The following is a 22,056-nucleotide window of genomic DNA, read 5'->3' as shown; positions in this document are numbered from 1 at the left end:
TTGCCATAGTCACCGCGCCTGGCATGCGTGTTGGTGACCGCAGTAGGTGTTATTCTTACACGGGAAAATGCTGCTGCCCATCTCCTGGTATTTGTCCCTTAGTCGGCTCTTACGACATCCACGGGAAGAGAGGGAGTGGTGCTATTCGAGGCCGGCACCACACGGCACACATGTTACACTTCGCTGAATGTTAACTTGTTAACTTTTATCAATTAGTTTTAATTAGGGTCGAATGATGACTCATGCGTCGAGCGATTAGTGAACATAAAGAGGTAATTATGGTTTAAAAATTATAAAGGACCAATAACCTTTTAAAATAAGTTTTCATTTGTTCAAGGAGTTTTCTTGTTAAATGTTAGACTAACTCATCTTTCCACCTCATCAAGTTATCAGCGACGGAAAAAGTTAGTCGTCAAGTAAAAGTTATACTGCGAACCTCCGGGTACACTTTGAAGAGGATTTTTAATAGACAACGTCTCTACTATTTTCAGCAAAGTATCTATTATAAAATATGTATTATGAGCTACCGTCTACCCTTATTTAATGGATGATTTTTTAAGATTTCTTTTTATTCTCATCTATGATAATAATACATTGTATGCTTTTAGCTATTCCTTGTCTATCTAATGCCTAACGAGCAGACCTGCTGACAATTATGATGCACACTTGTTAAGTATATACTTAACAACTTTCTTGACTGCTTATATGTAACAGTTAGTCACAAAAGCGTTGCCAAATCGGAGGACAAAGTTTAAAGTCTTCATGTCACTATCAGCTCTACCCTTGTTCTAACCTTAAGACTTAAACTAATAGAATGCAGAAAGCTTAGTGCTGTCGTCAGTGGTAGGTAGGTTGGTTGTGCAAAGATGACAGTTTTCGCCACCTTTAACCTTACTGCCTGATCTTTTAAGTTTAATAAAGATAAAAGTTGAAAAAACGGGAAATATGGCTGACTCTCTACAATATCAGACACAAATGGAAACAAACCCATACAAATACGAACCTTGGGGTTACATAACATGACATATCGAGTGCAATACAGCGTAGCATAGCTACGACATGAATGTTCCGTAAACGAACCGAACCATATTATCATAACTGTTGCTGGCTGATGAGCTTCTCCGCAGCCGATATTATTGCTTAAAGTTCAATTTGTAACTTTAGGAAACTTCACCGGACGTTCTTCAAGTTCCCCGTGACGATCGATGGAACTGACTCGAACTGTCGTTAACTGCGCCAAGTGCCCGCCAACGTATTAATTTGATATACAGTACTTAGGTCATCACGATTGAGATGCATCGAAGTTTACATCAAATTAGTTTCAAGTAAATGTTGCTTGCGACTTCGTCTGATAAATAATATAGACACAATTTAGGTAAATTTAAAGGATATTAAACAATTCAATAGAATTATCGCGACCAATAATAATACATTAGCGGTAGATTTGCTTTACCTGAATACTACAATAAAATAGAAAATATACCTATGACGTAATAGCGGTGAGTGCCAATATATTAAACTTAAAATGTGTTAAAAATGAGCTCTTCTTGAAAGCTGGCAACGTATTGCCTTCTCGTTGGTGACAAATATTGCTCGCACCCTGTAAGTTCTGATATTTAATTTGAAGTGCTGAATAATACCTTCTTCAATGGGTACCTATTAAAAGCCATTTAAAACGGAATACGTCGTCGATATATTGTCACAATGCTGGGCACAGGTCTGCTCTCAAAGTGAGAGGGGTTTGGATATAGTCCACCGCACCTGTCTAGTGTGAATTGGTAGGCTATTACTATAATTCCTAACTTAGTTCAATGAAGATGCAACCAACCTGATGGTAAGTGGGCATCTACCGCCTGGACCACTGTAGTAAGTCTTAGATAGGACTGGAGTCCTGTCAGTCTTCCTAATCTACCCCTATAGTTGCTAACCCTGAGGACTATGTTTAAAAGCCTTGTACAAGTGTCGCTCTGTTGTCAGAACACAACATTTAATGCTGTTGTTACAGGAGTGACTGTGGAGTCTCCGGAGTCGAAACGAAGGGTTCTACTACTTTGAAAATCAAAGTCAGCTAATTTTAACTTTCGCCGTGAGCTTTATACTAATCGAATTCAATATTAGAGATTCTTAACATTTCAATTGCTCAATTTTTACGAACGTAATGTAACTATCGGTCTAAATATATTACCCAGTATGTGCCCGGGTAATTTAATTCGATGTTTAACGCTGTTCGTTTTATACGTTTCAAATGAAACGGCGCCCCATTCACGGCACGTCTCGCACTCGTCCCGTGCCCGTCCCGCGCCCGTCCCCCGCCCGTGTGTTACGAAATTAGTCTGCGTTACAAATGTGATGTAATGTAATGTATTGTAAAGCCGTGAGACATTATTCAGTTTGAGATGTTGGAATTATTTAGCGAACTTTGTAGAGATTAGATTATAATTATCCTCGTAAGTGTGGTTAATTCCTATATTAATATTTAGAGTTGCTATATGAAATAGAAGTAGTAGATAGTATATAACTACGTAATATAATTATTGTAAATATTTTTACGGTATTATTTTTCAAGCTTTTATTTAAGTTCTCTTGTTAGTTCGTAAACTGCTTTTCGAAGACTGATAAGTGGAGCACCCCACGCTTTTTTCACAATTATACTATTTACTGTTCCTTAATTGATTCCTGGATTGAAAATTATTTTCTACTTTTTAGTTGAGTTTATCATAAAAGCGTGTTTTTTAGTTTTTTGAACTATATTTATTATTGTCTCAGTCATAATAATTACATTATTGAACACAACAACAAATACGTAATTTGCAATTCGCAGGTAGCGCGGGCGCGCCGCATCGAGTTAATCTTACTTAAAGCACTTAAACGCCTTCGTAGCGCTTTATACTTACTTATTATCAGGAAATACTTAGGGAAGAAGACATTTTAACAAAATTACCATATTATACGCGGAAATAGGTACGCAGGAGATGGAATCCCTTTAATGGTGAATGTAATGCTCGGAAGTTGATGTAATGGGTAAATATTGTGTTGCGGAAAAGTCGCTATTTCAATATGATAATGTATTTAATGTAAATTTGGCCACGTCTAAATAGCATAGATTGTCATTTAACTAAGTAGAATGACCGATTCATAAAAAGGGCCCGGGTAAGCGACATTAATTAGAGGTTAATACCGTTAGTGGGACTCTGAAGGGTAAAACTATAATAAGTCGAGTCTGTAACTTCGTACATTGACGTATTAAGGAAAGCTTTAAAATCCCGCTGTTGGACAGAGTATTTTTCTCGTTCACTGACTTATAAGGTCATAACCTCTATTAACAAAAATTCAAACGATCGACATGAATACACTAAACAAGTCTGTTAAAAAATATATTTTTACGCATTATTGCGTCTAGGAACCGAATTCTCGATACTTTCACAGCTTTAAAAATAAAAGAAACCTCTCAAAAGCTCAAATCTTCACGATTAATATTTAGTTGTTCCTTATGTTGTTCGCTTTAAAGATAAGAAGAGGACGTTCTAGTATTTTAATAAGAACTTTAAAGATAACAATCACGCTGCCTTCATAGTCGATAGTGACTAGCGCTAGCAGCTAGCAGCTAGGTACGAGCCGCACCGCAGCCGCCGGCCACATCAATAACGTCGCGTGAGTCGGCACTACTGGAGCCGGGTCTGCCCGCCCTGAATACCTTCAATTTGTAACCTCTGGCGTATTGCAAATTCTGACGGACACCCACGCGCTTCGTGTTTATATTTAAGATTTCAAGATGGACTTATTTCTATATAGGAACTGAGTAAAGTCTGGAGAATTTTGGGCTAATTGATTGAGTGGACTGTTGTAAATGGATTCAATTATAATAAATATTGTGTTCCATGTCTAATATTGTACAGTACAGATATAAACTCGACCACTCATTCTTCAAAGTTATATGTGTCTCGTGAGAAAAAACTGTCAGTCTGAGAGTTTGAAAAGAATTTTCAAGGCGTACTTGACCAGCGCGATGGACTATGGCTTGAACCCCTCTAACTTTGAAGGGAGACTCGTGGGATAGTAATGAGTTGACGACGATATAAATACTCTTTACATAGACACTATTTAATTACATACAAAAACCTTTAACGCTATGAAAGTGTTTTTTTTCAGGAAGGGTTTGAGATATTTAATACAAAATACGTGTAGGTATACATATTTTTTTTCTAAAATTAATTATTTCAAGATACCAATTTAGAATATATCATATCATCTATCTATTTATCTTCCTCTCAAAAGAAAATCTTTGTTGAACAAATTCTAGTACAAAAAGCAATTCACTTCATAAAACGAAGCTGCCTTTATCTTCGTGTTTCAAGATGGCTGCACGATAACGTACGTACAATTTTAATGAACGCAAAGCTTGTCGAATGGAATAGGAGTCAAGGTGCGTGATATTTACAAATCCCTCCAGCGGATCCGGCGAGTCTCGACGCCTCGTTCGAGAATATTCGAGAGCTCGGCACATAATGCTGGATATAATGTCTTCGACGTACCGTGAACGTGTACAACGCTTATATATCACGCCGTTTAGTAGAAAATAACTAATTTGGGAAGAGTGATATTATAAAATAAATTACAAGATCCAATTGCTTAAAAACATACTCTATAACTCCTACGATTAAGACGAATCCAGCGACACCACATTATGTCAAATCCGTCAAGCCGATTGCAGGGCGCACCAAAAATACATAATATACACAATAATACGCTTAAAACATTACCTTCCGCAATCGGGTAAATTTACGTTTTTGTACTCATATCCCCAGTGCGATATGAGTCATGGGTGCCATGGTAACATTCAAAATCGAATACACAAGCACATAAACTCTAAACAGAAATCATCATTAATATATTTGCTTGGGCGGGTATCAAACCCAGAACATGTTCATCATCAACCCATTACTGTCCCACAGCTGGGCACGGGTCTCTTCTCATAATGAGAAGGCTTAGGCCATAGTCCACCGCGCTGGCCAAGTGTGTATTGGTAGTCTTCACATACCTTTGAGATTTTTTTTTAATCTCTCAGGTATGCAGGTTTCCACACGATGTTTTCCTCTACCGTTCAGCAAGTGATAATTAATATCTAATACACATATAACTGAAAAATCAGAGGTGCTTGCTTGGGATTTGGACCTCGGACCCCTCGATCGAGAGGACGAGTTTCTTAACCACTAGGCTGTTACTGCGTGTTAGACAGGTACAATGACCACTCTACCACGCCAGTATTCTACTTTTAAAAATCCCATGTGTTTTGTGCCATATGGTCGAAATGCCTTTTTAATATTTCCCTTGAAAATCCTTGTTCTTCCCTTAAGCTTATTCTAAGAGCCTTGTGTAGTATATTTTATGTATCTAGTTTGAGATCTATATCTTTAACGTGTTGTGAAGAGTGCGAAGCGGTGTTACCTTTGTGTCTGTAGGGCTTAGGGTCGACCTCCTTTATATTGCTAGTCAGATTCAAGTCTCACTTCGATCCGATATTTATTTTCGAAATAGTACGACGAATTATATTATCAGTGCCGATCTAACATTGGTAAGAATACAAGGTTTAAATGATCCACATCTTAGGAAGACTGAAGGTCCATGAAGGTAATTATGTGTTAGTGGGTTCCTATTGGGATTTATTAACAATAGCAACTTTTTTCTGTTAACTAATATTTTTCCGACTGGTAGGTACAGTTGGCACAAAACCATACGACGACCCGCGTGGCGGAGCGGTTACCATGCCGGTCTGACGCGCAGAGGGTCCCGGGTTCGATCCCCGGCCAGACAGATTTCTAAATGATGAATTTAGACTTCTCTTTCTGGGTCTGGGTGTTTGTGTATTTGTCTCTGTGTGTGTCCATAGCACCCACGATACAGGGAATCCTAGTGTGGGGCTGTGAGTGTAGAAGCGTTTATTATTACAAAACCTTTATTACTATCCCACTGGTGGGCACAAGTTTATTCTCAAAGTGTCTCAGAGTGAGAAGGGCTAAGGACATCGCTCTGGCCAAGTAGAATGGTAGATTTCACATTTGAGCTTTTTTTTACTCTCGTGGTGTAGGTTTATACGAGTACATGATATATTATTTTAACGTTATAGCAAGCGATAATTAATTTTTAATACGCACACAACTTTGCAAATGTCAAAGGTACCTAGGATTCAAACCGATTCAGCGGCCGCGTTTCAACCACTAGACTTCACCCTTTGAATCCACTGTCACAGACATTAATTTCCTAACAAAGAACTAGACATTACATCTTCGAATAAATTCCATTCCGTCGACTTCTCATAAAACACTTATTGCATAACATTTACAAATCCCTTCAGCGACTCCACACGTTTTCGGAACAGTGTAGACGCCGCCAACGACCCGTGAACGCGCCGAACGCGTTACGTATCCGTCACGTATCCATCACACGCCCGTCGGAGCCCGCACAAATATTCCCAGATATTCATTCCCGGGGAATATTAAATAACGCGTAAAAAGAATAACAAAAGGCGTCCTCTACATTTTCGACTTAAGCCTCTTGTCTTACCGCAAAATATATAATTGAAAAATATTTTAAAAGGAAATTGTTACTTTATACTGTGACCAACATACTAGTCTATCTTGTATATGGGGTTATATACATATAGTATAGCAGACGAGCATGCAATCCATCAATGGTAAGAGGCTACTGCCGCCCATGGACATCCGTAATCAACCACAGATAGATTAGATATGCCTATCTGAGGTCGGCCATAGATGCATCGGTACCCCTGAGGACTAAGCTGGAAGGAACGCCTCGGAAAAGTATTGTCTTCCTTACCACACCCTTCAAACCAGAACACAGCAATGCTGTTATTAGGCAGAAATAGGTGTAGCAGTGGTGCCGACGGTGTCGAACCATCCAGGGTTCTACCACCGTCATTATATTATTGGGTTTTCCACTTAAGTGGTCAGGGTATGTACAAATAATCTTTACTTGAAAGAGTGATTTCCGCCGAAGAACTTCGCTGATCGCTTACCTTATCTTCACCAATGTTAAGACGCATGTCTTATCTAGTGATGTAGAGAATGAGGTCGAGTTCCTGTTGCCAAGGCCTGGGTTTTAGGTTACGCGTGTTGAAGGCAGGATCTTTGTGAGAGCTGTGCGATTGTTTCTACGTGTCGTGTACATACTCGTGTACCCGAAGACTATTGTGCGCGTGGAATTATCTATAACGAGGACACGGCTTTAGTATTGTAGAGACGTTACAAGTGGAATGTAATTTAATAAAATAAATGATTTTGAGATTATCTTACAAATAATACGAGTATATTTATATAATTCTGTCTTAAATCAAAAGTTAAGGGCTGCTGTGTTCGGATTGTAATTTGGTACGGGACTGATTTTTATTGCAACATATTGTGGCAAGGAATCTACGAAACTGAGCATAACGTTATTACTTACACATTTACTAGTTGATGATTCTTACACAGAGCTTCTTGTGTATCAACACACCATGTGAGAAGGAACCGATGAAACTGAACATTATCTGAACATTTACTAGAGTTGATGATTTCTAACACAGACCACATGTATCATCACACCATTATCCCGTATACTGATTAACGCAGAATCACTATGGCCGTAATATGTGGGTATGTGTGAGTGGTCATTAATATTGATCCAATAGATCACCACAGAGGCGATTAGTCGAGCTGGGTAATTATAGGCCATCGGTCAGGATCCCTCTGTGATCACTGATTTGCTTTCACTATGGGTATGATAATTGATACAATTTATGAGCCCTATAGGTATTAGTTTCGAAGTAATTTTTGGTTACTTCGCCCGCAATTCAGAAAACATGTTTATTTGTGCTGATGTCATCATCAACAATTCATTACTGTCCCTCTGCTGGGCACGGGTCGCCTCTCATAATGAGAAGGATTAGGGCATAGTCCGCCCCGCTGGCCAAGTGCGTATTGGTAGACTTCACATACCTTTGAGATTTTTTTTTATAAATCTCTCAGGTGTGCAGGTTTCCTCACGATGTTTTTCCTTCGCCGTTTAGCAAGTGATAATTAATTTCAAATACGCACATAACTTTGTAAAATCAGAGTTGCGTGCCTGGGCTTTGAACCCCGGACCCCTCGATCGAGAGGCCGAGTTTCTTAACCACTATGCTTGTGCTGATGTGTCGGGGTTCAATTGTTTAAAATTAAGTTGCAAAATTGGACCCTCACTCACATACGACCTAACAAAGTAACTTAAATAAAAGGTTGTAAAAATCTTTAGACTTATAAAAAAGCGATGTATTCCTTCACTTAGAAAACCTTTGAAAAATCATATGTGACTGGTATTGAACCTCGGACTCTTCGAATGAGAAGGCGAGTTACAACCACTAAGCTATCACCGCTTCGATTTGTCCACTAATAGAAACCTCTCCAATTTATGTCAAAACATCAAATAGATTTGCAGTGTCTGTCCGAACATCAAAGACGAACGCCCAATTCCCAATGATTCCCATACATCATCGCGCCATTATCCCATCCATTGATTAAGCGGACTATTACCTTAATGTATGGGGGACGGCATTAATATTAATACGATCGATCATCGCCGAGCTGCCTAATTACAGGCCTTCATAGAGCGTAGGAAATAGAACCTGCGATTATGCGGCGCGGTGATGACGATTGTACGTGGTAAATACCTCGTTGCAGTGTTTGACATAATTTACTGCCTTTGGACGTAATTCAAATCTTCAATTGAGCACACCTTTAAAACATTGAAGTAGCCAACGATAGTCATAGGCGTATATCTGTATTCTGTAACCATCCATATAGAACCATGGTTTTAACCCTCAGAAGGCAGATGAGTAAGTCAGCTAACATTCACGCCTTTGTACTGAAACTGGCTACTCGGTTGAAGAACTGATTTTTACTTTTAATGTTGTCTACATGTCCTGTATTTTGTAGAACATCTTCGCAGTGTTCAGTTTAACCAATGGTTCTGCATTGTTAGACCTAAACAAAGTCTTTACAAGCATTAAAACTCATTGAATAGATCTTTCTAGATCTATTTAATACGTTTGCATAATTCGACTTACCTAACGTCTATGCTGAGTTTGACCGTCTTTGCAGAGTTTGACCTAACCAACGTCTTTCTAGGCCTAGAATAACTCTCTGAGGCATTCTAAATTAACTGTAATGAGTAGCCAAACTATTTGAGGCACTCTCGTTAGGCTCGACTCGACCTTGAAACTGAAAAGATTAAGCATTCAAAGTATCTATTTAAACGTTTTAATTTGTTACTAGCTGGCCCGGCAAACGTTGTGTTGCCATATAAACAGAACAATGTTAAGGGTGAACAACCCTTATCACTGAGGGGTATGAAAAATAGATACTAGCCAATCCTCAGACCTACTGAATATGCATATAAAATTTGGTGAAAATCGGTAAAGCCGTTTCGGAGAAGTACGGTAACTAACACTGTGACACGAAAATTTTATATATAAGATAATTTATTATGTTTTTGTCAAGTTTATTATTGCGCTCAATGCTTATAGACCGCATCTTTGGCTTTACTTCATAACAGCCGATGCGCCGACAACGCTTCTCCGCGAAAGCCTTAATGTAAAAGGTATGACGTATCGTAAGAAGCTTATAGAAGCTTCTCGAGGAACATTTAAGTAATCTGGTGACTTAGTTGCGTCCGCCAACTTGCCAATATGGGAGGGAATTTCGCTCCTCTATTTGATGTAAGTTATAAATTCTAAAGATAAGTTCTAATTCATAATATGTCTATCTAATACTATAATCATTGATCTATAATTATTATCGGTTGGTCGTCGTTTGAAACACGAATAATTCCTATTTTTGGCTTCTGGGAAATTATGTGGGGGCTTACAATAACAATATCGATTCTTTGAATACGAGTAACTGACTCGGGTAGGTAAAGAGAGTAAAAAAATACCTGGTAAAATTTAATAACGAATTTATTGATATTCTTCGTACTTTGTCCGGGGCCTGATAGATTTATTTGACCTTTTACCTAATCTATTGAGTTATGCGCACGATAAAATCATCTACCATTTTCTGAACATTGCTGATGTGTTCTTTTGATGTCAATACAGAGTTAATATTCCACTGAAACCAATTTCCTCCAAATATTTTTGTTGCTCAAAAAGGTTCTATTCTGTATTTCCACGAAGTTAAAATTCAAAGAATATGAGATAAAGTCAAAGGACAAACACAATCTTGTCCGTTGTCTCGACGTCCAGTCGAGTATTGGCTGTCACGCTGCTTTGAACCCGTGATATATGGGGGCCTCATGCCATCTGGCACTCGCTGCATGCACGATATTTGTCGGGATACCATTCTGATTTTAAACGTCGACATTACTGTCTTTGTCAGATTTATGATCAAATTGTAAAACATTAAAATTGTTGCAAGCTGAACTCGTGGATGCAACTATAAAGTATAAACATATTGCGAGTTCAGTCCGTTATAGAAATGCCATTTAAGTGTCGTATGTAACGTTCAAGGGTCCTATGGCAAGTTGATAATTGAGGCGAGGTTGAGACTGCGATTTAAAAAAATGTTCTCAGGATTCTGTGAAGTCTACCAATTCGTGCTTGACTAACGCGATAGACTATGGCCTAAACTCTTTTCACTTCGATAGGCTATCCGTGCCCAGCTGTGGGACAGTAATTTGTTGACGACGATGACGAATTTGTAAACGCATCAAAAATATTGTTATAGAACAGATAATAAAAAAAGGTAGGCAATAGATAGATATAAATAATGGCAGTACTGAGAAATTCGAAACAAATAAATCATTCTAAAAATGTTCGTACAGACAGTTCAATATACATTTAATAGTTTTATAAATGAAATACGCAGTAATTATGTTCAGTGGAAATAAATAGCAGTACATTAACAATGGCGACGACAACAGTTTAGCCTGTTTCTTGGAACGCGGAATAAATGGTGCGTCTTCATCATGGTTTCCATTCTCCGAGGCCGTATTCATTATATTTCTTTAGTTGATTCGATTTTGAAGGTGACGTGTGCCACCTAGAACTTGTTAGAAATGAGCTTTTACTAGGAATTCACTTTGTTTCGACATGTGTCGAACTGAAAACGGTCGCTAACAATACTATTATTCGGAAAATATATAATAGAGAACCTTTTTTGTTACTGCCAAGTGCCTACGCCTCGGTTGCAATTGGCTCCAAGTTATACATGTTATTAATTTATTAAGTAGGTAACTAGTTAGTAAGTACCTACCTATAGTCTTGAGTAAAGTTTATCTGACAACTACGGAAATATATATTAGAAGTTACATTAAGTCAATAAGTCTTGTATGCTAAATAAAGTTTACACACTAAGTACCAGGGCAGATCAATATTGTTTCATACTTCGTTATCGTCAACCCATTTCCCTGCTGGGCACGGATCTCTTCCAGAGTGACAAGAGCTTGGACGCTGGCCAATGGCAGTTACTAAACTTCACGCAGCTTCGGAGAGTTATTTTTATTTAAATCAAGTGATAATAAATAAATAATATTTAATAATACTAATACGCACATTACTTCGAACAATCAGCTGTGTGCGCCCATATTTCGAATCTCAAGTTGAGAGTTAGAACTGCATACTTCCACAACCTTAATGTGTAAACGAAGAGGAGCAGCTTAGCCTAACTAACCAACAGTAACAGTTAACAGTTAACAAGAACAAACAGCGTGCTGTTGGAACTATATAATTCCTCATAGTTTTGTTCGGCAACGTTTAAACAAGCGTCAAGTTTTAATGAATTCCGGCGATTCGCGGCGCGCTCCGTGCGCTATCTCGATCCACTTCGGAAAAACTATAAAAGGTTTAAACTCATTGCCTCGTTTTTAAGAGGTTTACTCGGAGTATATTAAATTAACTTTATAATGCTGTTTGACAGTCCTAAACCTGTTCGTAATTTTGTGCTAAGCAGAAATAATTTGGTTGCGAGAAATATTTTTTTTTGTTATAATTTATGTTATAATCAAGTTATAATGTAGCTTTGGTCATTTTTGTTTGTATATAAGGCGCTTTGTTGCATGGTGTGCGTCATATTATACACGGGTCATATATGTCTAGTTTCATACATACACACTTTGTATGAAACTAGACAGGAGAACATAGTAGTACATATTATTGTCACAGTGTTCCGGCGAGACAAGATTTTAAGGTTTGCACAATTATAAACATAAATATTTTCTGTACTCAAGACTATATGTCTGGAATAATAAAATACGACGAAATTCGTTACGTAACCCGTATGTAGAAACGAGGTTGTAGACACAAGACTGGAATATTAAGAATAAGGTGCTAGATAGTCGAGAATGCACGCGGTGTGGTTGCGCAAATACCACCGACATACTGATTTTTTACCCAATGGTCACTAAACTAAGTACTCGATCCATATGTGCGCCATATCTTTACTACTTTATTATTGTAGAAGTTTTGGAAACTATCGCGGCTTATTACAGTAATTATAAGCACTGCTGTGTTCTGGGTTCTTTACGAGGTATTCCAACTTAGTCTTCAGGGGTAGCAACGCAACTGTGCTACCCCTGTGTAGCCGACCCCTTCTACTACTAAAACTCCATCTGAAGTTGATTATAGATGACCATGGGCGGTAGTCGTCACTGACGATCAGATGGACTGTATACATTTGTAATTTCTATAACAGTTTTGGTTCGCCGATATTCAATATGCACAGATTTCTTTGTTGTTTATATGGAAAACGACCGGTGAAGTTTTAAGTTAGTTAAATAACGAGCCGACGTTAAAACTCGACAGTATCGAGCTATCGCTACATGGTCATTATGGAAGCTTCAATTAATTTACTATAGATAAAAATCATCATTATGTCAGTGTAAGAAACTGTTGAACAACGAGCATCACTATGAATCTGCTGCGATCTTTTATACTTCACGATTACGATACGATAACACGTATTTACTTGTAAAGATTCAATTAATATACTTATGGTAAACACATTGTATTAAATTAGTAAAATATTTAGATTCTTTAACATGCAATATAATGAAAAGTAAGTAAGTAACGTGTTTGTGATCTATTATTTGTGATATGTTCAGTTTCTCTTAAATATTGTTAAAGCTTCGCAAATTAAACAAATTGTTACACCTGATATTTTGAAATACACACATATAAACAATGAATATAGAGTAGGATATTTACTACTAAAAAGTTTTTTAAGTAAATTTATATTTTCTGAAGAATTCTTATATAATTAATAATTTTTCTAATATTAAAAATAATTAATAATAACACAAAACTTACATTATAAAAAACAAACTCTCAAGACAGTCGAATTGTATCGTTATTTTTGTCGTTAGTATAAAATCACTCAAAAAGGTTAAAAGCATGGGCAAAATAATCGAAAATCAGTACGGCAAATTGCCGCATGCCACCCCGTTAATGAAGACAAACAATGCCGTTACAGAACGCAATGCCAGTTATATGCCAGATACACACTATGTACGACTCGACGCATTTGCAGTTATATGCCAGGTACACACTATGTAGGAATCGATTTTATGTGTGTTCCAAATTATTTAAAATTTTAGTCTGTAAAAACCATCCAATAAAGTGAATCAAAGACTGAGAAAGTGTTATCTTGCTGGATAGTTATAAATTGTGTAGTAAACTCAATAAAATGTAGACATAATGCGATTTCGCGACCTACTTCCCACTGTAAATAATACAACAATGTAAAAATATGTCTTGATATTTTTATACTAATAAACCTAATAATTATCTCTAAAACAGTCTAAAATTTATACTGAAAATGATAGAAATATCATTATTTTTTTACATGATTTTGCTACTGTGCTGTGGGTTAGGCCTCTATATTTAAATTTAAAAGGATGCCGTAGTCTTCAGTATTTGGCACAGTCTCGTTGTATCTACATCGTGCTAATGACAATCGATTCGACTTTCTGCATAAATTGGCCCACGTAAAAGACGCTTTCTACGCTCGTAGCCCAACACTAGGATTTCTTGGGTCGTGGTAGTTATGAACACACACAAACACGAATACTCTAACACCCAGATCCAGAACAGACATCTAAATTCATCATTTAGATATCTGTTTGGCTGGGGATCGAACCCGGAACTCTCAGCGCGTCAGACCGGTATGGTGATCGCTCCGCCACGCGAGTCGTCAAATATCACACTATACTTTATGGTTATTGTTAGTTCACACTCAAACAAGGAAATGAGAAACACACACACAGACCTTCGTCCGAGAACATCCTCTGGTAGATCTCGTCGCAATCTGTGGGCACCACAATGATACGTCAATTAAGGCAGGAATTGAATCTTGTGACGTCAGTGGGTCAATGCCCTGTCCCTACTTCACGCTGGAAGGTACTGGATATATTGCTCTTTTAAAACATGGAGGCATCTTCGTGTAAAACACCCTCTTTGGTTCTCCACCACCGCCACACTTATTTCTGCCTAATAACATTATTATTAGCGTTGCTGTGTGCCACTTTAAAGGATATGACAAAAGAGATACTTGTCCGTGGCACTCCAACTTACCCTTCAGGGTTCACAACGCATCTGTGACCAATCTCATGTAGGGATATAATCTTATCTGTAGAAACCACTTCACATCAGTTAGACGCTCCTTTGTACTGCTATATTATAAAATCTAATTTTAAACGATTTTCTTGTTTTACTTTGATGTTATTGAAGTAACAGAGAAATATGCAGAAATATGCGTACATATGCATGGAATGAACGACGACCTCGTAGGTCCTCCACTAGTGAAAATACAAACGGAGTCTTACGCGAAATCAAAGTTGGGTACCATCTCTAAAAGCTGTATTTGAAACTTGTCAGATAGTATGGTAGAATACGAGTTACGTAGCTAGCTACAAAAAGTACTAAAACTGTAGACAAAATTAGATGCTACATTTCAAGTAACCAGGAACAGCTTTTACAAGTTGCAGCGTAAAAGTGTTTACGTCACCTGAATTTCCAATTTCCCTAACTTGTGCATTTCACGCAGATTGTTTCGTTTCGAGTGGCATTCAATAAGAGAAACGTTATTGACCCGCTTTCCGCACAAGACATTACGGCGCTGGCCGCGCGCCAGCTGACCTCCGCGCCACTTCGCTGCTAACTTACAACCCAAATTATGAGAAAATCATTCTTCTACCGAAGCTGTAATGCTCCATTAGTCTAAAATAAATCTCGATATCAATTTGTTATGAATATCGATACTATCGGTCCATACTTGTTTGTAGGTGGGGTTTCGAAACAGGCGCTGCAAAAAAGCTGCGAACAGCTCTATTGCTAGCGACGCGGAGGTTACCCTAGTGATGAAAATATCTATGTGACAGTACTTTACATAAAGTAGGGTGTTTAAGATAATGCCTCATGTCACATAAAAAACATGCCCACTGATCACTTTGGAGATTACAGAACAGATGTGAACGAATTTTTAAACAACTTCATTACTTTTGAATTAATTGTAGAGTACAAAAATATGCAAGGAATCCATTACAAGTTATCCATCTACAAATACGCATTGATACGCATGAAAAATACCCCGAATTGTCAGTATTTTTGTATATATCAACCAAGCTGTCCGTTCATTTCGCTGCACACTATCGACGACGGCTTACAACAAATCGCCTTTGCTCCGTGCGATTAATTCCTCGCTGCGTAATATGTTAAACTGCCCGCGACAATGGCTGCTAACTACTGGACGCGATACGATACGATGGAAACCGTTTATTAGGGTTCCGTTCCCAAAGGGTAAAATCCGAACCCAATTACTAGGACTCCGCTGTCTGTTCGTCTGTCCGTCTGTCACAGGGCTCTATCTCTGGAACCATAATCGATAGACATTTGAATTTTTTACAGACGATGCATAACGGTGGCTGCTATAACAACAAATACTAAAAATAAAATAAAATTTAATATTAAACGGGGTCTCCATACAACAAACCGGATTTTTTCGATCTAACTGTTAAACCGTACTATAACGTCAGTTGAAATTATAACAATCCGCTTACTACTATACTTGTTATTATAATAAATACAAATAAGAACATATAAAATACAATGAACATTTGCTGGTACGGAAGCCTCCATGTGCGAGTTCGACTCGTACTTGGCGAATTATTATTATTGTTTCGTACAAATCCATCACTCTTAGCGCCTAACGCAAACATATGCGTCGAATTTTCATATTTCTTTATACACCCGTCAGTACAATTTCTTCCTTTATCAAATCAATTTCTCAACTCATTCAATCTTTGGTATTTCTTTATTTTTCTACAAACAAAACGTTATCTGTAAGAATCTGTTTTGTAGTATAAGTATAAGACAACATTGCTATTTATCTTTTTTAAACATCATAAAAGTGTTACATGTAAGTAAAATGTAATCAATCATTGACGCAGATAGTGAATTAGATTCGTAAAATTTAAAATTGGCTGAAATCACCTTATTTTAACAATAAGCTAAGTAACATACTTCGAAATTTTCCGTCATTTAATTATTGGATCCAGCCCATTAAGCCTGCAAGCTTATTCTGGCTAAAATGTGAACGAGCCTGGAGTTTTTATATAAAATCGGCGAATATTCGGGAAATTCCTACTAGTTACTATTTTAAATAATTGTTCATTTTCATGCGGACAACGTTATATTAATTTGCATAAATTGATGTTACTTTTACGTTGCCGCGGGATATTGATAATTATGCTGAGGCGTGCCGCGGATTATGCTAAAATATTCATAAAGGCTTTAGATCAAAGCGAAATTATCGGGCCTCATTACACAATAGTGTTTTTATTAAGTTCAATATTATTGAACTATGAACATATTACTTGTTATGTATGTTTATTATAATTAAGGTTATATTGCAAATATTAAATACCTGTCGTAATTAATATTACTTTAGCGAGATGAATAACATTAATAATTTTGCATAAGTTATAAAATATATATGTTATGTATAAATCTCTGAAATCTGTAGAACATGTAAAGGTATTTTACCTTTTGTATGTACAAACAGACGATAATATTTAAGCTTAAATTACACAAAAAATGCAGCAGAAATGTTTTAACGGAATTTGTAGCGCGGAATTTGCTTTCATTGTCACAAGCAGTAAAACCCATATCAGTCTTTTTTGGAGTTTACTTACAAACCTGGTTTCACATGGATACACATATCCCTTCAAGATCAATATAGTAAGCAACACAGTACTCACCGACAACGTGCAACGTGACGAAGAAGGAGCGCACAGGCTGCGTGGAGACCTGGCACTCGTAGACGCCGGCGTCGCGCTGCTGCGCCCACTTGATCTGCAGCGTCCAGTCGTCCGTCTGCGGCGAGTGCGTCGCCTGGAACCGCTGGTCCGACGTGTACGTGTAGCCGCCCACCGTCAGGATGTGCAGGTCGCGATGGCGGATCCATGACACCTGGAAAAAATTGAGAGGTTTACGATGTGTAACTATGGAGAGATCTTCTTTCAATGTTTGTAGAGACTGATTATTTTACTTCTAATAAAGGGATTACTTTATTTCACTTAACACTTTTTTATATGGGCAAATAATAATGCAGTCCACCTAAGTGCTATAATATATGGGTGATTGTCCACGTTGACCACCGCCGCCAACGGTAGGTGACAGTTGCTAACGTTAGTCGGCGACCATAAATACGTTAATAACTAAGTTGAAATACCTCTGAGCGCTTGACACTGCTGCATATTATAAAATCAAGGAATTAAATATCATCTCATACAGTTTCAGTACGATTGCAATATCAGAACAAATGTAATTTTATTTGCATTTAAATGATATTTAAATTATTTCACGCCTTTAATATTATAAAAAGCCGAATATGATTTAAACATTCTCTACAGATTTTACCTAATCATTTTATTTCCACTAGCACTTTATAAAATTGAAATAACCTGATTGCTCCTGAAAATTCAGCTACATTTTAATTCGTTGGAATAAATGCAGGGTCGGCCATTTCATAATCAAATATTATTTTATTCGTAAAATTTCATTTCTTTTATTTTGGAAATGGTACTAAATAATGTTTTAGTCTTCTGGAGGTCTAATACGGGATACAAATCATGATTTAATAACATAGCAGACTGAAAATACGATAAGCGATCATTAACTAGGTATGCAATGTAAGTAAAAGTCAGGTATTTATTTAAATAATATAGAAGTAGCAAGCGACCGTCCCGTCCACCTGTCGGTAAGTGGCCACTGCCGCCCATAGATATCTGTAATCAACCCCAGATAAGATTAGACCTTTGGTCGATCACAGATGCTTTGTTAAATCCCTGCGAGCTAAGATGGAACGCCTCGGATAAGTATGTTTACCCCATATCACAACCTTCAAAGCGGAACACAATAGCTCTTGTTACAGCTGTTATTAGGCAGAAATACGTGTGACAGTGGAGCTTCCGGAGTTTAACCACAAAGTGTTCCAATACCTTCAAAGTACGTACTTTCGAAGTTTATAATGGTCGACTGACATCACTCTTTAGCATACAGCCACGTGTGGAGTCGAAATTAGGTCCGAAAGCTAACAGAGAAGCACGAAGTGTGGGGCGTTAGCGAGCCAAAAGCGTAGAGGGCTATGTTCCATTTATAACGAGGGACCCTTGCGCTCTCTCACAGCTATTTATATCTGGGAACAGCTGTTGTTATAAGCCCTAGTTTTATCTAAGACGAGTTGACGTTAGTTATAACCATAGCTTCATACGACAGTTCTAAGAAATTTACCTTGTAGGTAGTATTTAGCGCGTTATTGCATTACCAACCCATATAGTCCTATAGCTCGGTAAATTTATAGGTTTTAAAAAAGTATTTAGGCCATGTTCTGCATAGTGCAGGTTTACTGAGGATTCTTTCCACACATCATGATTTGTCTTACAGAAATATCGTCCACGTAGGTTTTCTAATAATCTTCGAAACATTAGAGATACGTACCTGGCATTCGAACCTTTGACCTCTAGTGGCAAAAACTGAATTTCAAATTTCCTTTTGATACTGGTTAGTATTTACTGAAAGTCAAAATAAATTGTTTATTGCACGACTCATGATGCGAAGCATCAGAGAGTGCTTTACGATCGAAAAATTTTTGGAGTTTACTCCTTAAGAAACGATTTGAGTTATAAGGCCCGGTACGGAAATTTTATGAGGAGTAAAATCAAGTGTAACACGAAAAGTTGAGGCGTAACGTAGAAAGAGACAAACATATATATCTGTAGGATTGAACGTGTAAAATAATGAGATGGAATATTATTACAATCACCATATCCTCTCAAAAAGGAAGTAGCGTTTTTAACCAAAATATGAATCAAGAGTGCTTTTATTAATTTAAAATACCGTAAGTTCAAATCCCATATGAAAGTAATTATTACAATAAAAATAATTAGCAATATATAAAACATTAAAACGTCATTAACTAATTTGTTTACATTTTTGCATAAATTAAGTTACAGGTTTGATCATTTATAAACACTGTGAAAAATATGAACATTGGCGCCATAATATGATTAACAATCTTTTATGAACGTTTTTAAAGAAGAGTAACATATAAAATCAGTAAGCAATTGAATAAGATATAATATTAGCAAAATAAGTTTTTAACATAAAGAGGCTTTTGTAAGTTACTGATATATTAATTTAACTTATAAAAATGGATGCATTATTGATCAGCACCATCTATCAACGATAAACGGGCAAAATCAAAACAGTATTATTTAATATTTATTACAGAATTATTGCTAATGAATGATGTTCAAAATAAGTTATATAAAATTAGCAATACGTTTTAAATGAATTCTAGAATTATAAAACATTCAGAAACAATCCAAATTACATATAATAACATGTTTATTGAGTCTCATATAAATTGCATCCGTAAATTGCAACAAGGATATTTTATAGATGGCAAAGAAATTATAATTATTAAGTTTTAAGTTATAAAACGTTTAACATTGTTTTAAATATAAATAATTATATTATATTAAAATTTACTTTAATATAAACAATTATATTAAGTTACCATTATAATATTTGGAACCAAAATACATAGATTGATAAACTTGCAAACTTACAATTTATAAAACTTGCCACTAGATGGCGCTATTATACCCATGCGACCATATATACATCTATATACAACGTACATAAACAGCAACCTAACCATCAAGTTTTAATGTTTTGATTTTAAAGTTTTCTTGTACTTCTATGCATTGATACGTGTATTTTTATGTACTATTAAACAAATCATCAAGTGATTAAAGTTGAAAAAATATTTGAAAATATGCAAGAAATTGATTTAGATGATAATGAAGAAGAATCCAAAAAACACATGGATGCGGTTAATTGGTAAGCTTATCGTTTACATTTTTGAATAATATACATTGTAAATACGAACAGCTAGATCTTTTATTTAGTGTTTTTATTATTATTATATTAAATTATTACGACACATTTCTATTTTTGAAGTAATATAAATAATCCGAATAATTACAGATATATGTTTGTTTCTCTTATCATTTTAGCAGATGCGTGCCTTTTTTTCTATTCGATATACTCGTATATCATAATTATCGTTCGTAAGGAGTAAACTCCAATCGTGCGTCGTAGCTGACACACACACCCTTTTTTTTTCGCTTCATTTTGGCGGCTATTTTTATTATTATAGCATTGATAGTTCACGGAATCAAGATATTTTGCATACTATTGTCGAGATAATTTAATGGAGATTAATTCCATACTTTTTAAAAATAGATTTACTGCAATAGAATTGGAAAAAAACACCAAAATAGGTCAAAAAAAATTCCTGTCCGTCATGTGTGAAACCTGAAAACACTGTAACTTGTGAAAAAATCCATCATTTGAGTTAATATTTTTTTTTTAAATTCTAATCGACGATTGTAGGTCACTGAATGCGAATGATTAATTAATTCAGTGTCGTTTAATTGCAATTAATAAAAAACGAAAACTACAAGACTGTATATATCTATAGATATTATGTACATTTATTCCACCAGGGGCGCTTGTGCAGTACCTTCTTCCTACTACAGCTGTTTTTTCGGCAATTAATTTTGAACGACTTAAGTTTTTTTTTTATATTTCATAATTAAATGAGCATTATGAGTCGTGCACTTTTGGATTTTCCAAACTTTTTATATCTTTTTAATTTATGTTCCATAATAATTACAGGGACGAGATCAATTAACATTAATTGCATGCTCGTATATCATGTAATTTATAAATCATTCAAACATGACTGTAATTATTTAGTAGTTATTTAGCTATTACATTATATGCACATACCGGGTTATATGCACAAATTACACCGGAAAGCGTCATAATTGAATTTACTAATTGCTATTAATAATGGAAGCTGTTCGAAGGTTTGTTGTTTGATTTTCGAGTTTTTGAGATTTAGTCTGATTGGATTATCGGACTAATCGATTTTAATATGGATAAGATAATACTTGCCTGGAGAAATGTATCTCTCCAACTTATACTTGGTAAAATGTATAATACTTCTTTAAATCGAATACGTAGACCGTTTGGCTATGGGCGCAGTCCAGGTTAACGAACGCATGCAAGTATAGCATAGAGGCATAGATCATCGAGGTGGTACTTCAGAGACTATGTATTGTTTATGTACTACCTACTATTTACTACATACATGTCATTGTTTAAATTGAGTGATATAAAAATAACATGCCTTATTTGTCTTATCGTAGCGACTAAAAACCTCCCAGTAGGCATAGAACAAAATCCTTTCAGGATATTCCCAGTGACCGCGGCCTCAACGACGTAGGAGGTCATTAAGTCCCCTTTTACTGCCCTCGTAAAATTATATTAAACTGCTTCCCATTTGCTTAGTATCTACGAATACATAGTTCGGTTATAAAGTCCGGGTTACTCCGATATCCAACAAAGGTTTATTATCAAAGGATACGGGTTTGATATGGCGTATTTGATTAAAACGTAATATA

At 36.4% G+C, this 22,056-nt stretch overlaps 1 protein-coding gene across 3 annotated transcripts in view; it reads right to left on the bottom strand.

The window, feature by feature from the left end:
• LOC140756562 (zwei Ig domain protein zig-8) overlaps positions 1 to 22,056 on the bottom strand; it is a 468,720-nt gene that overhangs the window by 63,085 nt on the left and 383,579 nt on the right. For all 3 annotated transcript variants that reach the window (XM_073092088.1, XM_073092097.1, XM_073092105.1), the window contains exon 4: positions 17,278 to 17,488. In XM_073092088.1, the coding sequence (XP_072948189.1) occupies positions 17,278 to 17,488 (211 nt within the window). The remainder of the gene's footprint in view (positions 1 to 17,277; positions 17,489 to 22,056) is intronic.

Source organism: Epargyreus clarus, unplaced genomic scaffold (genome assembly GCF_041222505.1).
Source record: "Epargyreus clarus isolate Ecla_fem2 unplaced genomic scaffold, WU_Ecla_fem_2.2 ptg000003l, whole genome shotgun sequence".
Classification (NCBI taxonomy): Eukaryota; Metazoa; Arthropoda; class Insecta; order Lepidoptera; family Hesperiidae; genus Epargyreus; species Epargyreus clarus.
Note: the sequence above shows the minus strand (reverse complement) of the source record. Positions and strands in the feature narration are given on the sequence as shown.